Raw genomic sequence first — 20,040 nt, forward strand, 5'->3', positions numbered from 1 at the left:
ATTTTAATCTTGGTACTTACATGCTTTAGCAAAGTAACTCCCAAACTTATTTTGTTTCATGGAGATTTTGAGTAACACTTAAAAATTAAATCTGTGTATATGATGAACACTTTGTGGAGGATAACTTATTTGCAAGGTGTCCAGGTAAAAAATTATATAAATTCTAACATGGAATTAATTAAATTGAAGGCAACAGATAATCATGTGCATAGCACATGGATATAAAACACAAAGTCAAATGAATGCAAAACAGATTCATATAACAGATACCATTGTAAAGGACTGGACGTCAGGGTGCACCTGCTATCAAAACAGGGCTATTAGGCCTGAAGCTGGCTGGATAGCTCAGTGGTTTAGGTAGAGGATGGAAGTTCAATTTCCCACTGTGCTTCTGGGGAAGGGAACCACCTTGTGTAGCTATGGGCAAGCTGCAGTTTCAAGGTGCCCTGAGAACCTTTGAGAATTGTCTACCTAGAAAACCCTGGAAGGGGTTACCATGTGTTGGAATCTACTTGACAGTGTACAATAATTATTATTATTAAGCCTTAGAAGCCATGTGTAGTAGGTGTGCAACCAAACGGGCGGCATTTTTTTCTTGCAAAAAAGTCACACTAAGCAAATCAGAATTTTAAGCAGCTTCAACTGCTGATACATTTAATTACTGGTTTTAGCCTATCTTTGCCATCGATTCACCAAGTTACAGGTCACATTCATTTTTATTTCATAATGAATTTCTTGCACTGGAACACACAATTAAGCTTTTTATTTGCCTTGTCAAAGTATAGTATCATGATATATTTCATGATGATATCTTTATTATCCCACCCAACTTTACTTCATTATGCTCCTTTGCTGAAGTCCTACCATATTCCTAGACAGCTGTAGCACTAGCAGCCTGGATGTGTTTTGTAAATTTTATTTAATAGTAGCTGATCATCAGTTTGTTTCATGACGTGATGGTTTGCTATGAAAAGCTGCATGCACCTCTGCACCTGTCAGAATTATAGCTTTGGTTGTTCTAGTCTCTCTTTGATCCAATTCACTGAACCATTTTCATTTTTTTATTGATCTATGTTATTTATATCCGACCTTTCTCCCCATAGGGCAATGGTCATCAACCCTTGGTCCATGGCCCAGTGGCAGTCTGTGGGCTTGCCGGAACTGGGCCACGGATATGGATATTCGCCCGCCTGCACAGTGGGCATGTCACATCTGCAGTAGGTGTGTCATGCTCGCATGGGGCGCCCCCGCCCCCCCACGCATGGCGATCACTCCCCCAGCTGGTCAACAGCCTGAAAAAGGTTGGGGACCACTACCATAGGGGACTCAAGGTGGTGCACAGTCAAGTAAAATAACATAATCCTCATGATTAAAACCAGATAAAATATAACATTAAAAACAATTAAGCAAATAATTATATTAGAAACCAATACTAAAAAGTATTTAAATGCATACCCTCCTGAAATCAGTAAATACAGCATTCCATAAACCCCCTTCTTGCCATAGTCAGTTAAAAGTCTGCCTGATGAAGTGGACTTGTCCACAAAAGCTCACATTAAAAAAATATAAAAGTTAGTCTTTAAGGTGCCAGCACATTTTTTCTTTTTTAACTTTTTCTATTTTGCTTTTATTTATAATGCTTGCACAGACTAACATGGCTATCCCTTCTACAACTATATGCCAGAATAAGATTTTTTCTGCTAGTGAAAGGGTAAGGTGTTGGAGGCAGGCCGTGCAGCATGGCATCTCCCAATTTGAAGGGACCCTTGTTCAGCAGGCTGAGGCAAAGAGGCAGTCCCAAAACCAGCAAAATCAGGGAGCTGGACAGGGGACAGATTGTATTTGTCTTCAGTGTGGAAGGGATTGTCACTCTCGAATTGGCCTTCTCAGCCACACTAGATGCTGTTCCAAGTCCTCCTTACAGAGCATGTTACCATAGTTTCTCGAGTCTGAAGGATGCCTATAGTGATAGGGCAAGAGGAAGAGGCCAACCTGCTGTCCCAGTGAAATGCATTCTATAACCTTGGAACATCTGTTGAAAAGGAATTGTTAGAGCCATCTTTTGTGTAAATGCATGTTAAATTTGGCAAGTTATTTCATAGTTGCTTCACCTATCACTTCCCTGCAACTTGGGAGAGCAGTGTTGACCTCCATTCTGCAACTTAGTATGTACTGCACAATCACAAAGCTGCTCTACGTGAGCCAAAAGATAGATTGTTCTTATGTTGCTATGTATTACCAGCTCACTTCTGACAGATTATTGATACCTAAGCATCTCCTTATTTTGAAGAAGGATTATTATGGATGCAGAGTGTCTTGTGTGCTAAATATGATTTGAAATGACCTCTGGAAATCCTAAGAGATTTTGTAAGTATGTGAGATGTTGAAGGATTGGCTCAGTATTGCCACTCCCCGGTAGAATTTCATATTAGTTTTAAAACATTTGGTAAATTAGTACTTTTCTCCTATGTGATGAAAAAATGGGAACCTGACCAATCTGCTTGTTAACATGGAAGCAAGGCAGTTGGCTGGATCGTGCATGTAGCCACCCTATCCTGGATCCTGAAGGAGGAAGGAGCTGGAGGGCCGGAATGTGAAGAGAAAGAGAGTTTAACTGAAGAAAAAGGGTTGTTCTTAAGTGGTGGTAACTGAAGAAGAACTGAAGCTTAGATCTTTTCCTGAGTTGATATTACTATATAATAAAATTATATAATTTTCATTCTTTAGCCACTGGTTCTGGTGTGGTTAATGACTGGTGTTAAATACATTACTGGAAAATTATCTTAAGTGACAAGCTTGGGTTGGAGCTGGTCACAGTAGCAAATTTAATGTTAATACACAAATATCAACATGGTACTCCCAAGTTCTACTGATGACCCCAGGGTTTGTTTTTCTAATGTATATTTTGAATCCCAGTACCTTATAAATGTATGTACAGTGGTGCCTCGCATAACGTTTTTAATTGGTTCCAAAAAAGAAAACCTTATGCGAAAAAAACTTTATGCGAAACACCATTTCCCATAGAGATGCATTGGAAACCGGTTAATCTGTTCCAATAGGCACGGATTGCCGTCCTTAAGCGAAAAAACCCATAGGAAACATCGTTAAACGATACAATGTATCCTCCATTGGAATGTATTGTAGCTGACTCAATAGGTTTCAATGGCTTTGCGAAGTCAATTTTTGCAAAATTAAGTGTGTCATAAAAGGGTCAAAAATGGTTTTAAATGCTTGGATTAGCTTCTGCACCCTCTAAAACGGATGCAAAAGTTAATTTGGCTTTGATCTGACTTTTCGTTAATTAATGGTGAATTTTTTTCCCCCAACTTTTGACAGCTGTCAAAATCTGACAGCTCCATTATTTCCTATGGGGGAAGAAAAAATTCACAAAAAATTAATGAAGACTCAGCAACTGTTCTAAATTCTTGGGTTCGTTAGAGGACCCCCTAAGGTGTGTGCAAACCTGATTTGGCTTTGATCTGAACTTTCGTTAATTTTTTGTAAATTGTTTTCTCCCCCATAGGAAAGCATGGAGCTGTCAGATTTTGACAGGTCCATTGGTTCCTATGGGCCAAAAAACAAAAATTCACAAAAAATTAACGAAACGTCAGATCAAAGCCAAATCAGGTTTGCACATGACTTAAGGGGTCCTCTAACGAATCCAAGCATTTAGAACCGTTTTGGACCCTTCTAAGACACTTTTTAAATTGAAAACAAAAAAAACGTTAAGCGAAGCAGGGGACCTAAAACCAAAAACGTTAAGCGAAGCATGGTCCCAAAAACGCTATGCGAAAATCGCCCATAGGGAAAAACGTTATACGAAGCACAATCTGCCTCTGAAAAAATAAACGTTAAGCGAAAAAAACGTTAAACGAAGCAAACGTTAAGCGAGGCACCACTGTACTTTGGGATTATAACACACATGCTTCCCTCATAATTAAGAATAAATTATCTATTTTTCTTTTTCTCCCTTCCAGTTCTGTATTTTTTGCCATCCGTTTCAACATTTTTCTGAATTTGCATCCCCTATAAAATTGGAACGGTGTCTCTCATACCCACCTACCTGCTTGTCTCTCCCCACTGGGGCAATCAACAGCTTGCTATCTCCTAAGCAATTGCCAGTACAAGCAAGGGAATTCCTTTTTATGCAAAGGGTAATTAATTTTGCTCTTTTTGGTGTCATTCCAAGAAAACTTTGATAGTCTTACTCGTTTTATATATATATATATTCGGGTTTAACAAAATAAAAGATTGGAACCTTTCAGAACTTGTTCCAGGGCAATGAGATATACGTAATATACGTGGACATGCGAAAAGGTCAAAAATTACTGGACACAGGTATGGGATGTAGCAAAAGAAATTACCCAGCAGAAATTAGATATAAAACCTGAAATGGCATTATTGAATGTCATATCAGGCATTAATGATAATAAATTGAAGCATTGTATTATATATATACTCACAGCAGCTAGATTACTCTGGGCCCAAAAATGGAAAACCGAAGAGGTTCCAACGATAGAAGAGCTATTAAAGAAGTTATGGGACATAGCAGAACTGGACACCCTATCAGAAGCACTACGGGAACAACCAAGAGACTATGTAAAACAAAGCTGGGAACTAATATATTCTTGGGCCCAGAAGAAGAAAGGAGTGTAGGGCAAAGTTTATGATGTATGTATACTCACTTAGCACATACTGGAAATGAAATCGGGGGAGCAGATAGGTTTACGAAGCTGGAGTCTCGGACTCCAAAGGGGGGTGGGGTTAGTTTTAGGGGTTAGTCCTTTTTTCTTTTTTTCTCTCTTTCTTTGTTTTGTTGTCTCTATTTGCTTTATCTGCATTTCTGTGTGAATAAAAAAAAGATATACGTAATTCTACTTGTAGTTTGTATGGCAGAAGATTAAAGTCCAGGTTTGTGTGGATGTAGTGTCTGCTGTGATGTGTCTTAAGTCACTTATGAAAGAGCATTGTGTATAAAGTGCTCTTTAATAAAAATATGAATAAGGAATACATTTATTTTTAATGAATGCCTTTTAGCCTTCAACGATGTTTTATAGTACCTCAGACAATACTGGCATCTTTGACACATTTTCTGTTTTCTAAAAAAAGAAAGATATATCTTTATTTAAATCTCTGTGGTATACTAAAGTAAGCCCATAACACTCTGTAGGCATTTGACTAGCAGCTTCCTGTGTTTTTAATCTGAAACAACTGTCTTCCATTTTGTCATTTAAATGATTATTTATTGGAGAGTTCTGGCATCTTTCTGCCTGCAAAATATTTCAATTGATTATATTAATACGAAATGCTGCTATGTGATATTACTTCTGCAGTTACTGTTTGGATCAGTCTGTGGATGTTACATGGTCCTAAATAAGTTACATGGAACCTAAAATTGTCTGCTCTTGGAAGTAATAATTAATGGCATTTACAGATGTAATCTTTGCATTATGCCCTGAGGCACCATTAAGACAATTAAAATGAAGACAGCTGAAATCTCATCCTTGCTGTTTAATTTTTAACATCTTTAGTCAGTAGCACTTCACAGTTGATATAGCTAAGATTAGCCAATGACCAGTCATAAATTCTTATACATTTGTTAAAGTACGGCATGGAATAGTGTTTTGCTAACATTCTCTTTTCAGAATCAGAGCTTTTAACATAAGCTGCTATTTCCTACAGCACTGTAAAAGTACCTCCTTGACTTTGGTTTCCATCATTTCCAGTGCCTATGATACAAGTAACCTCACTTAACATTGGATACTCAACTTCACATTTCAGAATTTAATTCACACATTTTCTTCTGCAAGTATTAGGAGGCACAAGAATTATCCATTAAGAAGTATTAAATAGATCTTGCATATTAACAAATGTGGTACATGTCTGCATGCTTGATCTCAATGTTTTTACTTTGCTTGGTACCTTTTTTCCCTTGACATACATGGCAAATGTCAATGAAAAAAAGAAACAGAAAGAAAGAAAAGAAAAGAGAGAGAGAGAGAGAGAAAAGATATTTTGATTTGTTGGGTTCAGAAATGGAAAATGTTGGAGAGGTTTGGACAATTCTCAGAATATTATAACAAACAGCATTTTCCCTCTTTGGATTTGCTCACTGTCCACTCACATTCTGTCAAGTTACCCATTATTTGTTAGGCAGAAAAATCTAAATTTCTGCTGTTTCAATCTGACTATAGAAGTCAGTCCTGTTATATCTAGTCTGTTCTTTAATGGCTGGAAGCCTATTAGTGTTTACATAAGATTTGCACAAGTACCAATAGGATTCTGGCCAAAGCTTATCTAGGTTAAAACCAGTATTTTAAAGATATGTTTTAAAATCCTTTTCTGAGATTGTTTTTGGGCACAACTGATCTCAGCAGAAAAGGTGCAGACATTTTATTTTCCTATTTTTAAACAGTCAATTTTCATTTTAGATGCATGATCCAAGGAGCTAAGCTCCTCCTCAGCTTCCATTGTTCTAAATCACATTTCTCTCAAATGCAAGAACAACTGCTGGCAATACCACCATCTGCCCCTTAGTGCACAGCCTTCTGTCATAGCCAATAAATAAATAAACAAACAAACAAACAAACAAACATCTCAGGTACTGAAAGTCCCTTTGTAAAAGGGAGAGAGAAACCATTAGGACTGGGAAAAGGGGCCTGCTCATGTACCAAACAATGCCTTCCAGCTCATGAACTACATGCCCAAGTCAATTCTGATGTAGGAGGATGCTTCTCAGAACCTTCTATTTAGATTATGCACAAATGGTCTACCTTGTTATGGGGTTGCTCTGGGACTATGTGGCTTGCCCAAGGCTACAAAGCCTGTCTCTTCTCCTGGAAAGCACAGTGGGGAATTGAACTCACAACCTCTGGCTTTTTAGCCAAGTACCCAACTCATTGAACTATATAGCTCACAGAAAATGAAAAAATGTAGACTTATGAAAGGCCAATTAGGAAAGACTATTTTAACAGGATTTTTCTGTTCTCCTTTCATATGAAGTTGAATTAGTTCACGTTGGCTGGGATGGATAGATATTGGAGAGGACATTAGGTTGGAAATGGATATTGTAGAGCTTCCAGGATAAACTCTGTTTTTGTTCGTCAGTATATTAACATTATGGCAGTTTTCTGTAGGAACTCTTCTTTGTTCTTGATTTTTATTTATTTATTTTTTGCCTATAAGGCTGCAGCTTTGTTGTCACTGGAAATATTTAAACCACTTTCTTCCAAATGACATCATAATTGGATAACAATTACCTGGTTCTGGAAGAATAAATCATGGCCTTTAGCTATGTGTCCTAGTAGTATGGGCCAGACAGTCATGGGTATGTATGCTTCATGGTCTGCTTATTGCCTTTACAGGAGAGAACATTCAGTCTTATTTGTGTGTTCAGTAGAAGCTGCCTCCAACTTTTGCTCTATGTGTTTTTTGAAGATTGCAGCCTGTTGCTTTTCAATTTCTCTATTTTTATTCTTCCTTTTTCTATTTAGAGGGAAAAATTATCAGATTGAGATGCACTAATTAAAGCCATTTTCTGGTATTTGGTTACTAGAGTGTTTGATGTCTCTCTGACAAGACCATGAAATGCATGGGGTGTCCACAGGGACAGAATTTGCTGAACACGGTGCTTTGTAAATGCAGGGACACAGTGTCGCAGCAGCTCATGAATATGAAACGCCCATGATGCTACCTCAGTGGACTCGAGAACACAGATGAATCCTGTCATGTGCTAAATGAGACCAATTTCTTTCACTTAACTTCATCTTCAATCAGACCTTCTTCCATTTGCCTGTTTAAAATTCCCTAAACGTGGTGCAGAAGGTAACAGCATTCAGTAAAACAAAGTTTTGCAGCAGTAGAGAAATTAGAATTATAGCTGGTTGAAGTTCTGTGCTTTTAAAATATAAAACTTCGCTTCTGTTCGCTTAGTTGGCTGGGAACAAAACAGGGAAAAGCAAGTCTTTTAGCCTCCAAAATCTTGTTTTACATGTGCTTTACTTTCTTCATAGTTTTGTATACATGCAGCATTAGAGCTCTATATTCTAGCACTATGGATATAATAGAGAACTGGGATTATACTTAAAGATCTCAATTTGGAACTGGTTATTTGAAACAGCAAGTCAATGAAAGGGAACAGCCTGACACAGAGGTACTGAGAGAAGTATTTCAGAGCTTATGAGAATTTGTGGAGGCTCTAAAGGGGACTCAGTAGCTTGATATTTTTCACTTTCATTGGTCTGTGTTACACAAAACCTTGTAAGCTTGGAGGCCCTAGTAACTTGAAGAATTCTCTGGATTTAAGCAGAAGAAAGGAGAGCTATAGATTTGAATATAAATATAAACTCAGTTTTTATCTTGCCCTTTCCTTCCCACCACTATATTTTCTACATGACATAAATGCAGCTTGTGGTCAACCACTGCTGTAGGTGTGGATATGAAGATTGGGACATTCATTCAACAATGGCATTAAGAAAGGATCTTCCTGGATATTCTCTTTATAAGATCATGTGCTGAGATATTAAAACATGGCAACAGTTCTTCTCATTGTAAATCAATAAACAAACATGGCAGGAACTGAATCCATCCTGTTCTCTTCCCCAGTATTATTCCCTTGTCCTTGTGTGTTCCCCTTTCTTTCTTGGAACTTTACACTCCACTCCTAGGTATTTTATCCCTCAGTTTTGAGAACCTATGGCTGAGGATATGGAGGACTAAGCTTCTGAAAATCTCAACTAATGTTGTAATGTTGCCTCTGAGATAAAGCGGTGTGCTACTTATATACCACCCCATAGCACTTAAAATACTCACTATGTGGTTTAGAATTTTTATTATGCAGGCTATGTATTGCTACCCAGTGAGCTGGGTACCCAATTTTCAAACTTTGGAAGGATGAAGGGTGAATCAACATCAAGCTGGCTATCTGAATCCATTCGGATTGAACCCAGATTGTTAGCAGAATCTTGACTGCAGTTTAACCATTGAACCATGAGGCTCCTTCATACCAATTCCTATGGCATCTCTTCCTGTCTTTTTAGTGATATGTGCATTTTCATTTGAAAAAACTCAGCCTTGTAAAACAAGGATATAGTAAAGGTACTATTTGTTGTTGTTTAGTTGTTTAGTCGTGTCTGACTCTTTGTGACCCCATGGACCAGAGCCTTCCACTGCCTCCTGGAGTTGGGTCAAATTCATGTTGGTAGCTTCGATGACACTCTCCAACCATCTCATCCTGTGATCCCCTTCTCCTCCTGCCTTCACACTTTCCCAACATCAGCGTCTTTTCCAGGGAGTCTTCTCTTCTCATGATGGCCAAAGTATTGGAGCCTTAGCTTCAGGATCTGTCCTTCCAGTGAGTACTCAGGGTTGATTTCATTCAAAATGGATAGGTTTGTTCTCCTTGCAGTCCAGGGGACTCTCAAGAGCCTCCTCCAGCACCACAAGGGTACTGTATTTCTTAACAAACCAAGAAATGCCATAGATACATGTTTGGAAATATATATAACTAAGCAAGCTGTGTGAGTTGCTAAAAAGATCTCAGAAGCAAATGTTTATGACATAAAGATTTGAGGGAGGTTTACATTTGAGTAATGTGTTACATTGGATAATATTTGCAGTTCCATGACTCTCGACTGAACTCTGCATTATATGAATTAATCCAAAGGGAACTGATATGTGATAGGTTTTTCTTCTTCACACACATTTATTAGAATTAACGTTTTAGTTTACTAGAAATGGGCTCTGTATATTGACAGTATGATTTCTAACAAAAAAAGATGGGTTGAAATAGTTGTGAAAGGTTACTAATGTAAATTGTAAGCTGCTAAACAGCATTCCTTTGGTAAATAGGTATTCAAACACCTAAATGTTTTTCTGTAGCTTTACCCTCCAACATCTGATTGATTTCGTGTTCTTTTTTTGAATACCTGAAACTAGGTAATTTCATTGCTCATATTATGGGCTGGGCTGGCGCATTATTCTTTGACCAGCCTAAAGAATCCCTCATCATTCTTGGTACAGTATTTTCTCATTTCATGATTCTGATCCTCTGGCCTTCTTTCTGGTAAGGGTTTATTTCACTAACCATTTTAGTGAGACAAAATGCATGTTAACTTGGAACAGCGTGAAACAATCCCAGCTACACTAAATGGGTTTGCGAATTGATCCAAATGCAGTTTACATCAGAGATTAGCCTGTAATCTGTGTGTTTTCTGAGAGTTTGTTGTGCCTATTGCTTTTAATTTCCTGGTTTTCTATGCATTGTGGCCTTGATCCAGCATCCTTCGACTCACCTTCAGAGTCTCTCAGGCACTCAAAAGACCCCCTAAGTTTCTCTGTTCTAGGACTGGGCCTAAATAGAAGACCATGTGATTATTCAACAGCTCTATTATTAGGATCGTTGAGCCCTACAGATTCTTCCCCAAATGATATTGCATCACTCCTTAGTTCACTCCTGTTCTTTTGTCGGGATGTGTAGCTATAGACTGGAAGCCCCTGATGGGAAATACATTCACGCAAATATTCCATGAAGTGTAGTATTTTTTCAACGGGGCGCTGATGGTGCTACTGCCCAATGTCACTATATTTGTATCCAAACAGAGAGCCTCAAGTGCTTCTGTTTCTCTTCTCTCTGCTTGGCTGTGATCGAAAAGCTGTTCCATTGTATGCAGCAGGTCCTTGGGTGGCCGGGTTGCTGGAAGGCACAACTCTACCGAGATTGCCCAAGCTGTCATCAGCTCTTGCTTTGGCTTGGATCTGGCTTCATGCTCAGTTTCCTACTGCTCCTTCACCAGGCAGCCAATTAAGAAAGAAATCCCACTGTGTGGGTAGCTCCAAACAGTCCCCTTGTCAAAGTCCGGGTTAATGTTTGCCCTGCTGCAGATGGACCAGCGCTGCCTCTGCCAGGGTTGGAGGGAGCAGGTTGGAGAGGAAGCCGCGTGGAAGATGGAACCGGTGCTCTTTGAAACGGTAAAAGGGACTGTAAAGGGATTTAAAAAAAAAGACACTGTCCCAGACACCAGACTCTACAGGCAAGGCACCTTTCCAGCCCTTGAATATTCATTTCAGCCTGGGCAGAACTGCGGAGACAGGGCAGAGCTAAAAATCAGCAAGGATTTTGTTACAAAAGCGTAGCAGTGGATTAAATTGAAAGCGGCCTTTTTGTTACTCTTGCTTTTAGTTTCAGGAATGTGGTCAAAAAATTCTGTCTAACAGAGCCAGCTGGTATTTTAGCACTCAGTTCCTCAAAGTCCTCTTCACAAAAAATGATAAGGTGAAGCTTCTTTATTTCATCAGATACATAAATATCCCACCTTTCTTCCTATAACCAAGGCAGCATGCATAGCTCTCCCCTGCCCAGGTAGTATCCTCATGACAACCCTGTGAGGTAGATCTCTCTAAGACAGAACGACTAGCTCATGGTCACCCCATGCTCAGTGAGGACTAGAATCAGAATCTTCCAGGTCCCCGTCACCAATTTAACTACTGTACTGCCACTAGCTTTATGGTCTGTGGATTATTTTGTCAGATTAGTACAGTAAAAAAGGGGAAAGTCTGTAGGGATTTTCTTCAGTAATCATGATGAATTATCAATATGCAATCAATAGAAATTTCACAACTGAAAATTTTTTGAGATGGAATTGTTTAGTGTGAATTTGCCAGAACTGTAAATAGGCTGTGTTCCATTCTTGTTGGCTGGATGCCATTTGCAGACTGCTAGTTAGTTAGTCCTGAGGTATTTGAAAAAACACTACGTTTATCCAGTGTTAATGACATGTTTATTCTGACAGAAGGAAAAAATAGATGGAAAAAAGCAGGTTACTTGTTCAGAATCATACATATTTACTGAGAGAACACATTTATGTAGTGTTTCACTGCTCTGAATTTCAGGTGTATACTCACTCACTTTCTCTCACACAGATTTTTCTGCGTGTTCCCTCTTCATTGCTATTTAAGGACAAACTATGCCATTATAGATAAACTATCATTAGAGGACGGGTTCCCTAAGTACCGATTACGTGAGTTTCACAGCACAATCTGCAGCATATTTCTGCACTTCCCATAACTTGCAAATTAGCTTGCTTTGTTTCATGAGGAATGTGTAAGCACATTTTTCCTTTGCAAGTTTTTTCTTTTCAGCCATTAACATCTACTTGACCCATGTTTCTTGACCAGTAAAATAATTTCAACTCTAATGCTGAGTTATTGGTAATATATAGTTGAGTACTGTCTCTGTTCATTTCCTGAATGTTAGCCCATTACATCAGTTTCTTAAGGAACCTGACTTACAAGATGCCATTCTGTTTTGCTCAATAAAAGTTGTATTTTTTTCTAATTCTAGAGCACAGACATCTCCATTCCAGTTTGTCATTCTGTTTCCAGCAATCTCTGTTCTCTTTAGCATGCAACCTGAGTTATTTTGTAATGGGGGGACTCTTGATTCCATTTCTACTGCAGAACACAGGTTCAGAGTTCTACTGTTTGTATGGAATATGGCTTTGTAGTAGTAATCATCTTAGAACTGCAGAGCTGGAAGAGACTCTATGGGTCATCAAGTCCAGCCCCTGTCAAGGAGGCACAGTGGAGAACTGAACTCCCAGCTTCTGACTCCGTAGCCAGATACCCTAAACCTTTGAGGTATCGAGAAGTTCAGTGTTATAATTCTCATTACTGGTGTGAGCAGTGACAATTATGACACAGTTTTCGTCTCCTATTTAAATATATATGTTTGTCAAAGAGCCTCGTGGCGCAGTGGTTAAACCGCTGTACTGCAGCCAAAACTGTGCTCACGACCTGGGGTTCAATCCCAGGTAGCCGGCTCAAGGTTGATTCAGCCTTCTATCCTTCTGAGGTTGGTAAAATGAGTACTCAGATCGCTGGGGGGGGGATGTGTAGCCTGCATAATTAACTTGTAAACCGCCTAGAGAGTGCTTGAAGTGCTGTGAAGCGGTATATAAGCAGCACGCTTTGCTTTGCTATATGTTTGTGTGTACAGTGCATTCTTGTTCTGTGCACAAACTAGGGATTAGACAAATTAAAGTAACTAAGACTGTGGTTACTACTCATGATGGTGTATAGGTATTGCCTCCAGAATCTGGAGCAGTGTAATTTTGAATCCTACTTCCTGAAGAACAGCAGGAGTGAATTATTACTTTCACACCCTTATCCCAAAAGGAGACAAAACTATGAAAACAAATAAGCAGTATTAAAACAACTAAACTTTTCATGATCTGTTCTTTATTATTAAGCTCCATTTACTGCCCACCGCCTGCCCCCAAAGCACTTCCTCCTCAATTTTTTTTTCCTAAAATGATGATACTGGCAGCCACATAGGTATTTATCCTACAGCAGGCTGTGTAGGGTTTTAACGGAACATAAACATTGGCTTTAGTCAGATGACCAGCATCCATTCAGTAGTCTAGTATTGTCTACTTTAGCTGGCAGTCCTTTTCCAAGGATTCAAGAAGAGATCCTTCCCATCAATTCCTGACCTCTCCAACTGGAAAACAGATTAGCATCTTCTTCATGTAAAGCATGAGCTTTATACAAGAAGCCCAGCTACTGCTGAGCTCTGTAGCCCCCACCTGAAGTTTTACTTTCCCAAAAAGTAAATAGGAAGCGTTCTAGTAGTTCTTCTTTTTTATGACTCTTCCATCTCTTGCAGATATCCCAGTGATCCCCGACTTGGAGGAGGTTCAAGAAGAAGACTTTGCTATGCAAGTGGCAGCCCCACCCAGGTACGTAACAAGATCACCATTGTCACAAAAATGCATTTGCTAAAATTGTGAATACAAGTGGATACATTTCCCCCTCCCCAGCAATTTCCTAAATTTAGTCTTCCATCATATGGCATGGTTACTTGGTGCAGTTTGATAAATAATATATGGCAACGATAAAACGTTTTATCATCTGAACAGAGAAAACAGCTGCTGTAGATTCCGTGTAAATAAAACAAAACAGATGTTTTGTACTAACAAAAGGATGAGTGTAGCGGAATGCCCACGTCACTCCTGTCCATCATATGGAGCTCAAGTGCTATGATAGGACAGGAGGGGTGGGTTAAAAGTGACAGTTAGACAGTTAGAGAGAAAGGGAGAGAGGGAATAGATGTGAGAGAGTTAGGACATTGAATTGAGAGAGCTAAGACAGAGATTGGAAAGTTGGAGTGTTATAGAGAATAGGAAAGAGTTAAAAGGAATACAGAATAGATAGATGGTCAAAGAATATTGTTAAAGTGGTTGTTGTGAATAAAAACACATACAAGCAAACGTGTGATCAAATCCAATTTAATAATTGATCCTCAAAAACTGTGATTTACCTACCAACTAAAAGAGCAATAAACCTGTTGTATTGGCAGCATGTGTCTGAGATACATATACAGTGGTGCCTCGCTTAACGATTACCTCGTTAAATGACAAAACCGCTTTACGATGAAGTTTTTGTGATCGCTATTGCGATCGCAAAATGATGTTCCTATGGGGAAAAATCGCTTAACGATGATCAGTTCCCTTCAGGAACCGATTTTTTGCTAGACGACGATTTTAAAACAGCTGATCGCCGGGTTTCAAAATGGCCATCCACTGTGCAAAATGGCTCTCCGCTGTCCTTTAGGACAGATTCCTTGCTTTACAGACACCGGAAAATGGCTGCCCTATGGAGGACCTTCGCAAAACGAGCAGGTATTTCGCCCATTGGAACACATTGAACTGGTTTTCAATGCATTTCAATGGGTTTTTAAATTTCACTTGACGAGGATTTCGCTTAACAGTGATTTGAATGGAACGAATTATCCTCGTCAAGCGAGGCACCACTGTATTTAGTATAGTGTGGACTAGATCCACTGGTGGCAGCATAAAAAGAGGAAACGCATCCAGAGGGTGGACCAGAGTTTGGGGAGAACAAGCCAGGGACGCTTGGGGGGACGCGATAAAGAAACAAAGGACACTGGGGGATGTGACAATGACAATACTGGATTCTGGAAAGGCATGTGAAGCCCTCACTTCCCCCACCAGGTTGATCCTTCTGTCTTTCCCCAATTTCAGTATTCAGGTGAACAGAGTGCTGACCTATCGCGATCTGGACAATGACCTCATGAAATATGCTGCTTTCCAAACCTTGGTGAGTACAGTTCAGTAGAGAACGGTCTTTCTACTTCGTCCTCAAAGAAGACAGCAGCTGCCCTTTTCTGCTGCTGCCAAAGGTCAGTGTGTCACCCCAGGATGTCTCTTTTCAATCCCACCACAGGCTCACGTTGCCCATTCTTTTGAAGGGGCCCTTAGTATCTCCTGGAATGTTAAATATAGCTAATTTGTGGCATATCTGATGGACATTCTTTCTGTAGTAATTTTTGAGGAATCTTTGGGTGGTTTACAATTTTAATTATGCAGGCTACACATTGCCCAGCAATTTACCAACCTTAGGAAAATGGAAAGCTGATTCAACCCTGAGCCGGCTACCTGAGCCCATTGGGACTGAACTCAAGTCATGAGCAGAATCTTGACTGCAGTACTGCAGTTTAACCACTGCTCCACAGGGCCTAACATGGTATGTTTTCATAGCATGGATTACTGAAATTTCTGTATTATCCAGAATGATTAAGATTCCGGAGATCTGGTTTCAAATGCTCACTTTGCCCTGACAACTCACTAGGGAGTGGCATTGGTATAGCTACTACTTAAATATCTTAAATCCCTACTAGGGCCACCATAGGTCAGATGAAACTTGATGGTAGAGAATATATTGTGTATTTGAACAGTTTGCCCTGTCACTGCTTGTATCTATATTTTCCACTGGAAGAACAGAAATGGCTTACCTTTACTTGGAGAAATGTATGCATTCCTTCTTGTTCTTGGGCAGGATTATATTTTTTAATGTGCTCTCATAGGATGGAGAGATTGACCTGAAGCTTCTCAGTAAGGTTCTAGCTCCAGAACAGGAAGTACGAGAGGTGAGTACATTCTGGACCCGGAAAAGGGAAATTAGGTTATTTATCACGTTCTGTCCATACCACTGCCATTCATTCAGTTCTTCACAACTTCATTTTGGCTCTTGTACTTTGAATCAGACCCTTGGTCCAGCTACCCCGGTGTCAGCATCCAGTACTCCAGTATGTTATAGTAGCTACTATACGTGTAGTATAGTAGCTTCCAAGGGCTTCAGGGAGGATGCCTTCCTAGTCTGACCTGGAGATGCTGGGAATTGACCCTGAGACCTTCTGCATGCAAAGCCCACTCCCTACTTTCACAGGATCCCTTCCTGTTGCTGGTATCAGCATCTTCCTGCTCTTGGCTTGCGTCCTGCCTATACATGTTTCCTGTTCTTGAACAGGAACAGGCTTTATTCTTTCAGGCAAGTATATTTTTTAAAAAGGTAATGATGAATAACTGCAAGTGAGGTACAAAAAATGTAAATGAGACAAATGTGACACATGTCTCCCTATGTATGAGAGGTTTAGGATCTCTTTGGGGACCCATGAAAGATCCTCCTGAAACAAAGTAATAGAAAATATTTCAATACATGTAATTCAGAACTCTAAATAAGAGTTTATTTAGAGCCTTTTAAAAAAATTCAATAAAATAAATTTTTTATTTGCCTGATATCAAAGTCTGAAATGAAACATACTACATGAACCAAAGGATTTTCAAAAAGTCTCAGTGATTGCAGCCCACGTTATAAAATGGTGAGCCCCGTTCACAGAGTCAGGTCCATCTCTTGGACAAGATGTAGCCTTCTCTCTTCCATCTGGACTATGTAACCGTGTTTAGAGCCTTTTCTCCACTTACCCTTTCTTTTCTTTTTGGCCAGGATGATGTCAGTTGGGATTGGAACCATCTCTACACAGAGGTTGCCTCAGAGCTTTTAAGTGAGTGGGATTCAGGGCATCTGGAAAAAGAAGACGGCCTCAGCCTAAGCAAGAACACATGAGCTTTTGCTAGCTGGTTTTGCAACTGTTCGGCAGGCAGGCTCACCTCTAGATTATATACATTACTGTTTTGATACATGGCTTATATCTGAGAGTTGGTTTTTTAATTCCATGTAATAAAGTGAGACTGGCTTTCTAAGAATTTAGTTGAATAGCACTCGATGGATTTGGTGGTAACTGATATTTGCTAGGTTGCAACCATTTGTCTAATAACAAGGTGGATTAATGTATGTGAAGTTTTTTGATTATTTTTAAAATAAATTGATGTAAGAATAGTAGAATGACTTAAAGATCTGCAGTTCTTACAAGTACCTACAAGCATAGTTTGACCCTAAGGGGATGCCTCTAGATATACACACGCACACGCACACGCACATGCACACGCACACGCACACGCACACACACACACACACACACACATGCTTTTTACCTTCCACATTATTGTACATTGTTCACAGAAAAGCCTGTCCCAATTAAAAGTATTTAATTAACTAAGGTTTCTTTATTTGGATGACAGCCATAGTATTTACTTTAACATAGTTTAAAATGCACACAGTAAATTTCGTAGGAGAAAAGATGTTAATACAGACCTTACTGAAAAGGAAACAACAGTGTTGCTTTGTGCATACAGTATTTTTAAAAACGCTGCAGCATACATCAGTCTTTCCTCAACCTTTTTGGTACACCATCCGGGAGCAGCAATTTCTTGTTATGAACCCACTGCAAGTGTAGTGCTGGGCTGATCCTGCTACCTGCCTGTTCTCCCAAGATGAAAATTTGCTTTTCCTTTCCCCCACCTTTTTCTAGCAAACATACTGAGACTGTGCCAGTGAGTAGAAGAGTAAAACTGGGGACTGGGAGAATCGGCAGACAAGGAGCACGCTCCACAGGCTTGAAGGAAAGCAGCGCTTTGTGCAAAGAAAGACATCAAAAGCCCTTCTCAATGTGGCCTACATAAGTGCAAACCCCTCCCCAACCCCATAGGGAACAGAACATTAGAAATAGTTCAAAGCCACAACAATGAGTGTAAAGCAGGGCTACTGAAGGACCATTTGTTTTCCCTGTGGGAAAGGGAGAGAAAACAGAGCAAAGGATGGGCAGAAGCTACTCTACCATTCAAATCCCTGCTTGTAGTTCTGGCTTGGCTTGGGAAATCCCCTCCCCAGAGCTGCCACTGTTGGGTTACTTAAGAACCGCCCTATACTTTGAGGTTGAGAGAGACGACAGAACGGTATGTCAGGTAGCCCATTGGAAGAACGTAACACAAAGAAGTGACCAGAGCATATATGGAAGCCTTTCAGTTGGTCTGTGCCAAGCATTGAAAATACCTACTGAACAGAAAAGCCAATGCAAATCTGCCCAGCCCTTTTGTTTCCAAAGTGGAGTGGTTTTTTTCTCTTTCGGTGCAGGCTTCTACTTTTTCCAAGCCAGGGTGATTTGAACGGTGGTTTCTCTCTGTGAGCAGTTGTTTTGGTCTCTGAAAGGACAGGGAACATGACTGTGGGTGGTATTATAGTGATATATGGAGCTGGGCATGATGCCTTTCATGCTTATCACTGCATTGATATATTCATTTTGCACTGTATCACCTTTGCATAGATAAAAAAAGAAAGATAAAAAAAATATGAAATGGAAACCACTCCACCAAATATAGCAGATTACTGTGTTTCCACAGTATGTGTGTTTGTGTTTAGATGTTATAGAGAACTTTAGAAAACTGTCAGTTTCCCCTAATGCTTTAAACAGCCCACTGCCTTTACAATGAAACATAAAAGGAGAGCTGTGGATTGGTAGTGTGTGGGATCAAAGGAAGAAGGGCTGTGGGCTGTGGAGTGGATCAAACCATATCAGATGAATGGTCCAGTGTGGTCACTGGCACCAAAACAATCCACTCTGTTCATGCAATCATCTAATCCAAATAGAAAGGTCTAATAGGCTGTGAATCAAGCTCCAGAAAATCCAGATCATTCCAATTCAGCTTGCCGGTGTAGTTGCAACCTTAGTATCATCCTTTAATGAATTAAAATGAGAACCTTTCCCTCACATTAAGATAAGGGTAGTCCTCTGACGCTGTTGAGTTTGGGAGCTGGATGAGAAACTTGCTGTGCAGCCAGACTCTGCCCCACTTCACAAATAAGGGAAAACAGACACTGGTCATTATCATGCTGCTCACCAGCATATAAGAATGTCTTTTCTTTCTAAGACAGAGTATGACAGCATCCACAACAAAGTAGTGCATCGTGTCACTTCTTGCTGGTTAATAAGCAGCAGCATAGTGGTTTGTTGCAAAACGAATGTATTTTATGTGTTTTTAAAAAATCCCCCAAATGCTTCACAAGGTTTTTTTAGACTGTATCTCCAAGAATCTCCCAGCCAGGCATGGCCAGTGGAATTTCTAGTAGTCCAAAACAAAGGGAAGCTTTTCCAAGTTCTGGCAGTGGGGAATACAGTAACTGCTGCATATTCCTTGTGTGCGAAAGAGTCAGGGCAGCCCTGTTTCTTCCACCAAGACCTGCACAAGCTCACACATCCACTCCACGCCCCGCTTGAAAAGCCTTTCATTAAAATTCAGAAAAACAAAGTGGTTCAGTCCCTCAGATGCACACCTGGAAACACAGAGAAATTGTGTGCCACAGCTCTTAATTATAAGCTGTGGGACTTACTGGGGTAGGAGCGCTTTCTTCCTCGCATTCTCAGGTCAAACTCAGGCAAGCTCTGCTCTCCTGTTTCACCGGCATCCTGCTGCGGCAGTGTTTGCTGTTGTTTGTCACTCCCAACACACTTAGCGTGCAGTAACCTGAAGGGGATTTCTTCCTTGAGAATAATGGCAGAAGGCTGCTGTAGCCTCGGGAGCGGGCCGACGCGATGGACACCACAGCTCCCAAGACAGCAGGTTCTATGTATTCTGGCTGTACTGCGTCTCTCCTCTAGTGCACACAAGATATTTCATCTCTGCATGGAAACAAAAGCACCAAGATACTGGGCAATTTTGAAAAGGAAAAGCAGTGGTGAACCCCAAGGACTGTTGTGTTACTGTTGTATAAAAAGTGCTCACCTGGTATTTCAAGGTGACAAACCTAGAGCAAAACAGCAGAAACCCCAAGTCTCACTGCTAGAGT

At 40.0% G+C, this 20,040-nt stretch overlaps 1 protein-coding gene across 2 annotated transcripts in view; it reads left to right on the forward strand.

Moving 5' to 3' along the window:
* Positions 1 to 17,202, forward strand: part of IFT43 (intraflagellar transport 43) — a 78,105-nt gene extending 60,903 nt beyond the window's left edge. For both annotated transcript variants that reach the window (XM_020793944.3, XM_020793945.3), the window contains exons 6-9: positions 13,664 to 13,736; positions 15,042 to 15,117; positions 15,884 to 15,946; positions 16,804 to 17,202. In XM_020793944.3, the coding sequence (XP_020649603.3) occupies positions 13,664 to 13,736; positions 15,042 to 15,117; positions 15,884 to 15,946; positions 16,804 to 16,923 (332 nt within the window). In that variant the 3' untranslated portion in view covers positions 16,924 to 17,202. The remainder of the gene's footprint in view (positions 1 to 13,663; positions 13,737 to 15,041; positions 15,118 to 15,883; positions 15,947 to 16,803) is intronic.
* The last annotated feature ends 2,838 nt before the right edge of the window (positions 17,203 to 20,040 follow it).

This window comes from Pogona vitticeps, chromosome 1 (genome assembly GCF_051106095.1).
Source record: "Pogona vitticeps strain Pit_001003342236 chromosome 1, PviZW2.1, whole genome shotgun sequence".
NCBI lineage: Eukaryota > Metazoa > Chordata > Lepidosauria > Squamata > Agamidae > Pogona > Pogona vitticeps.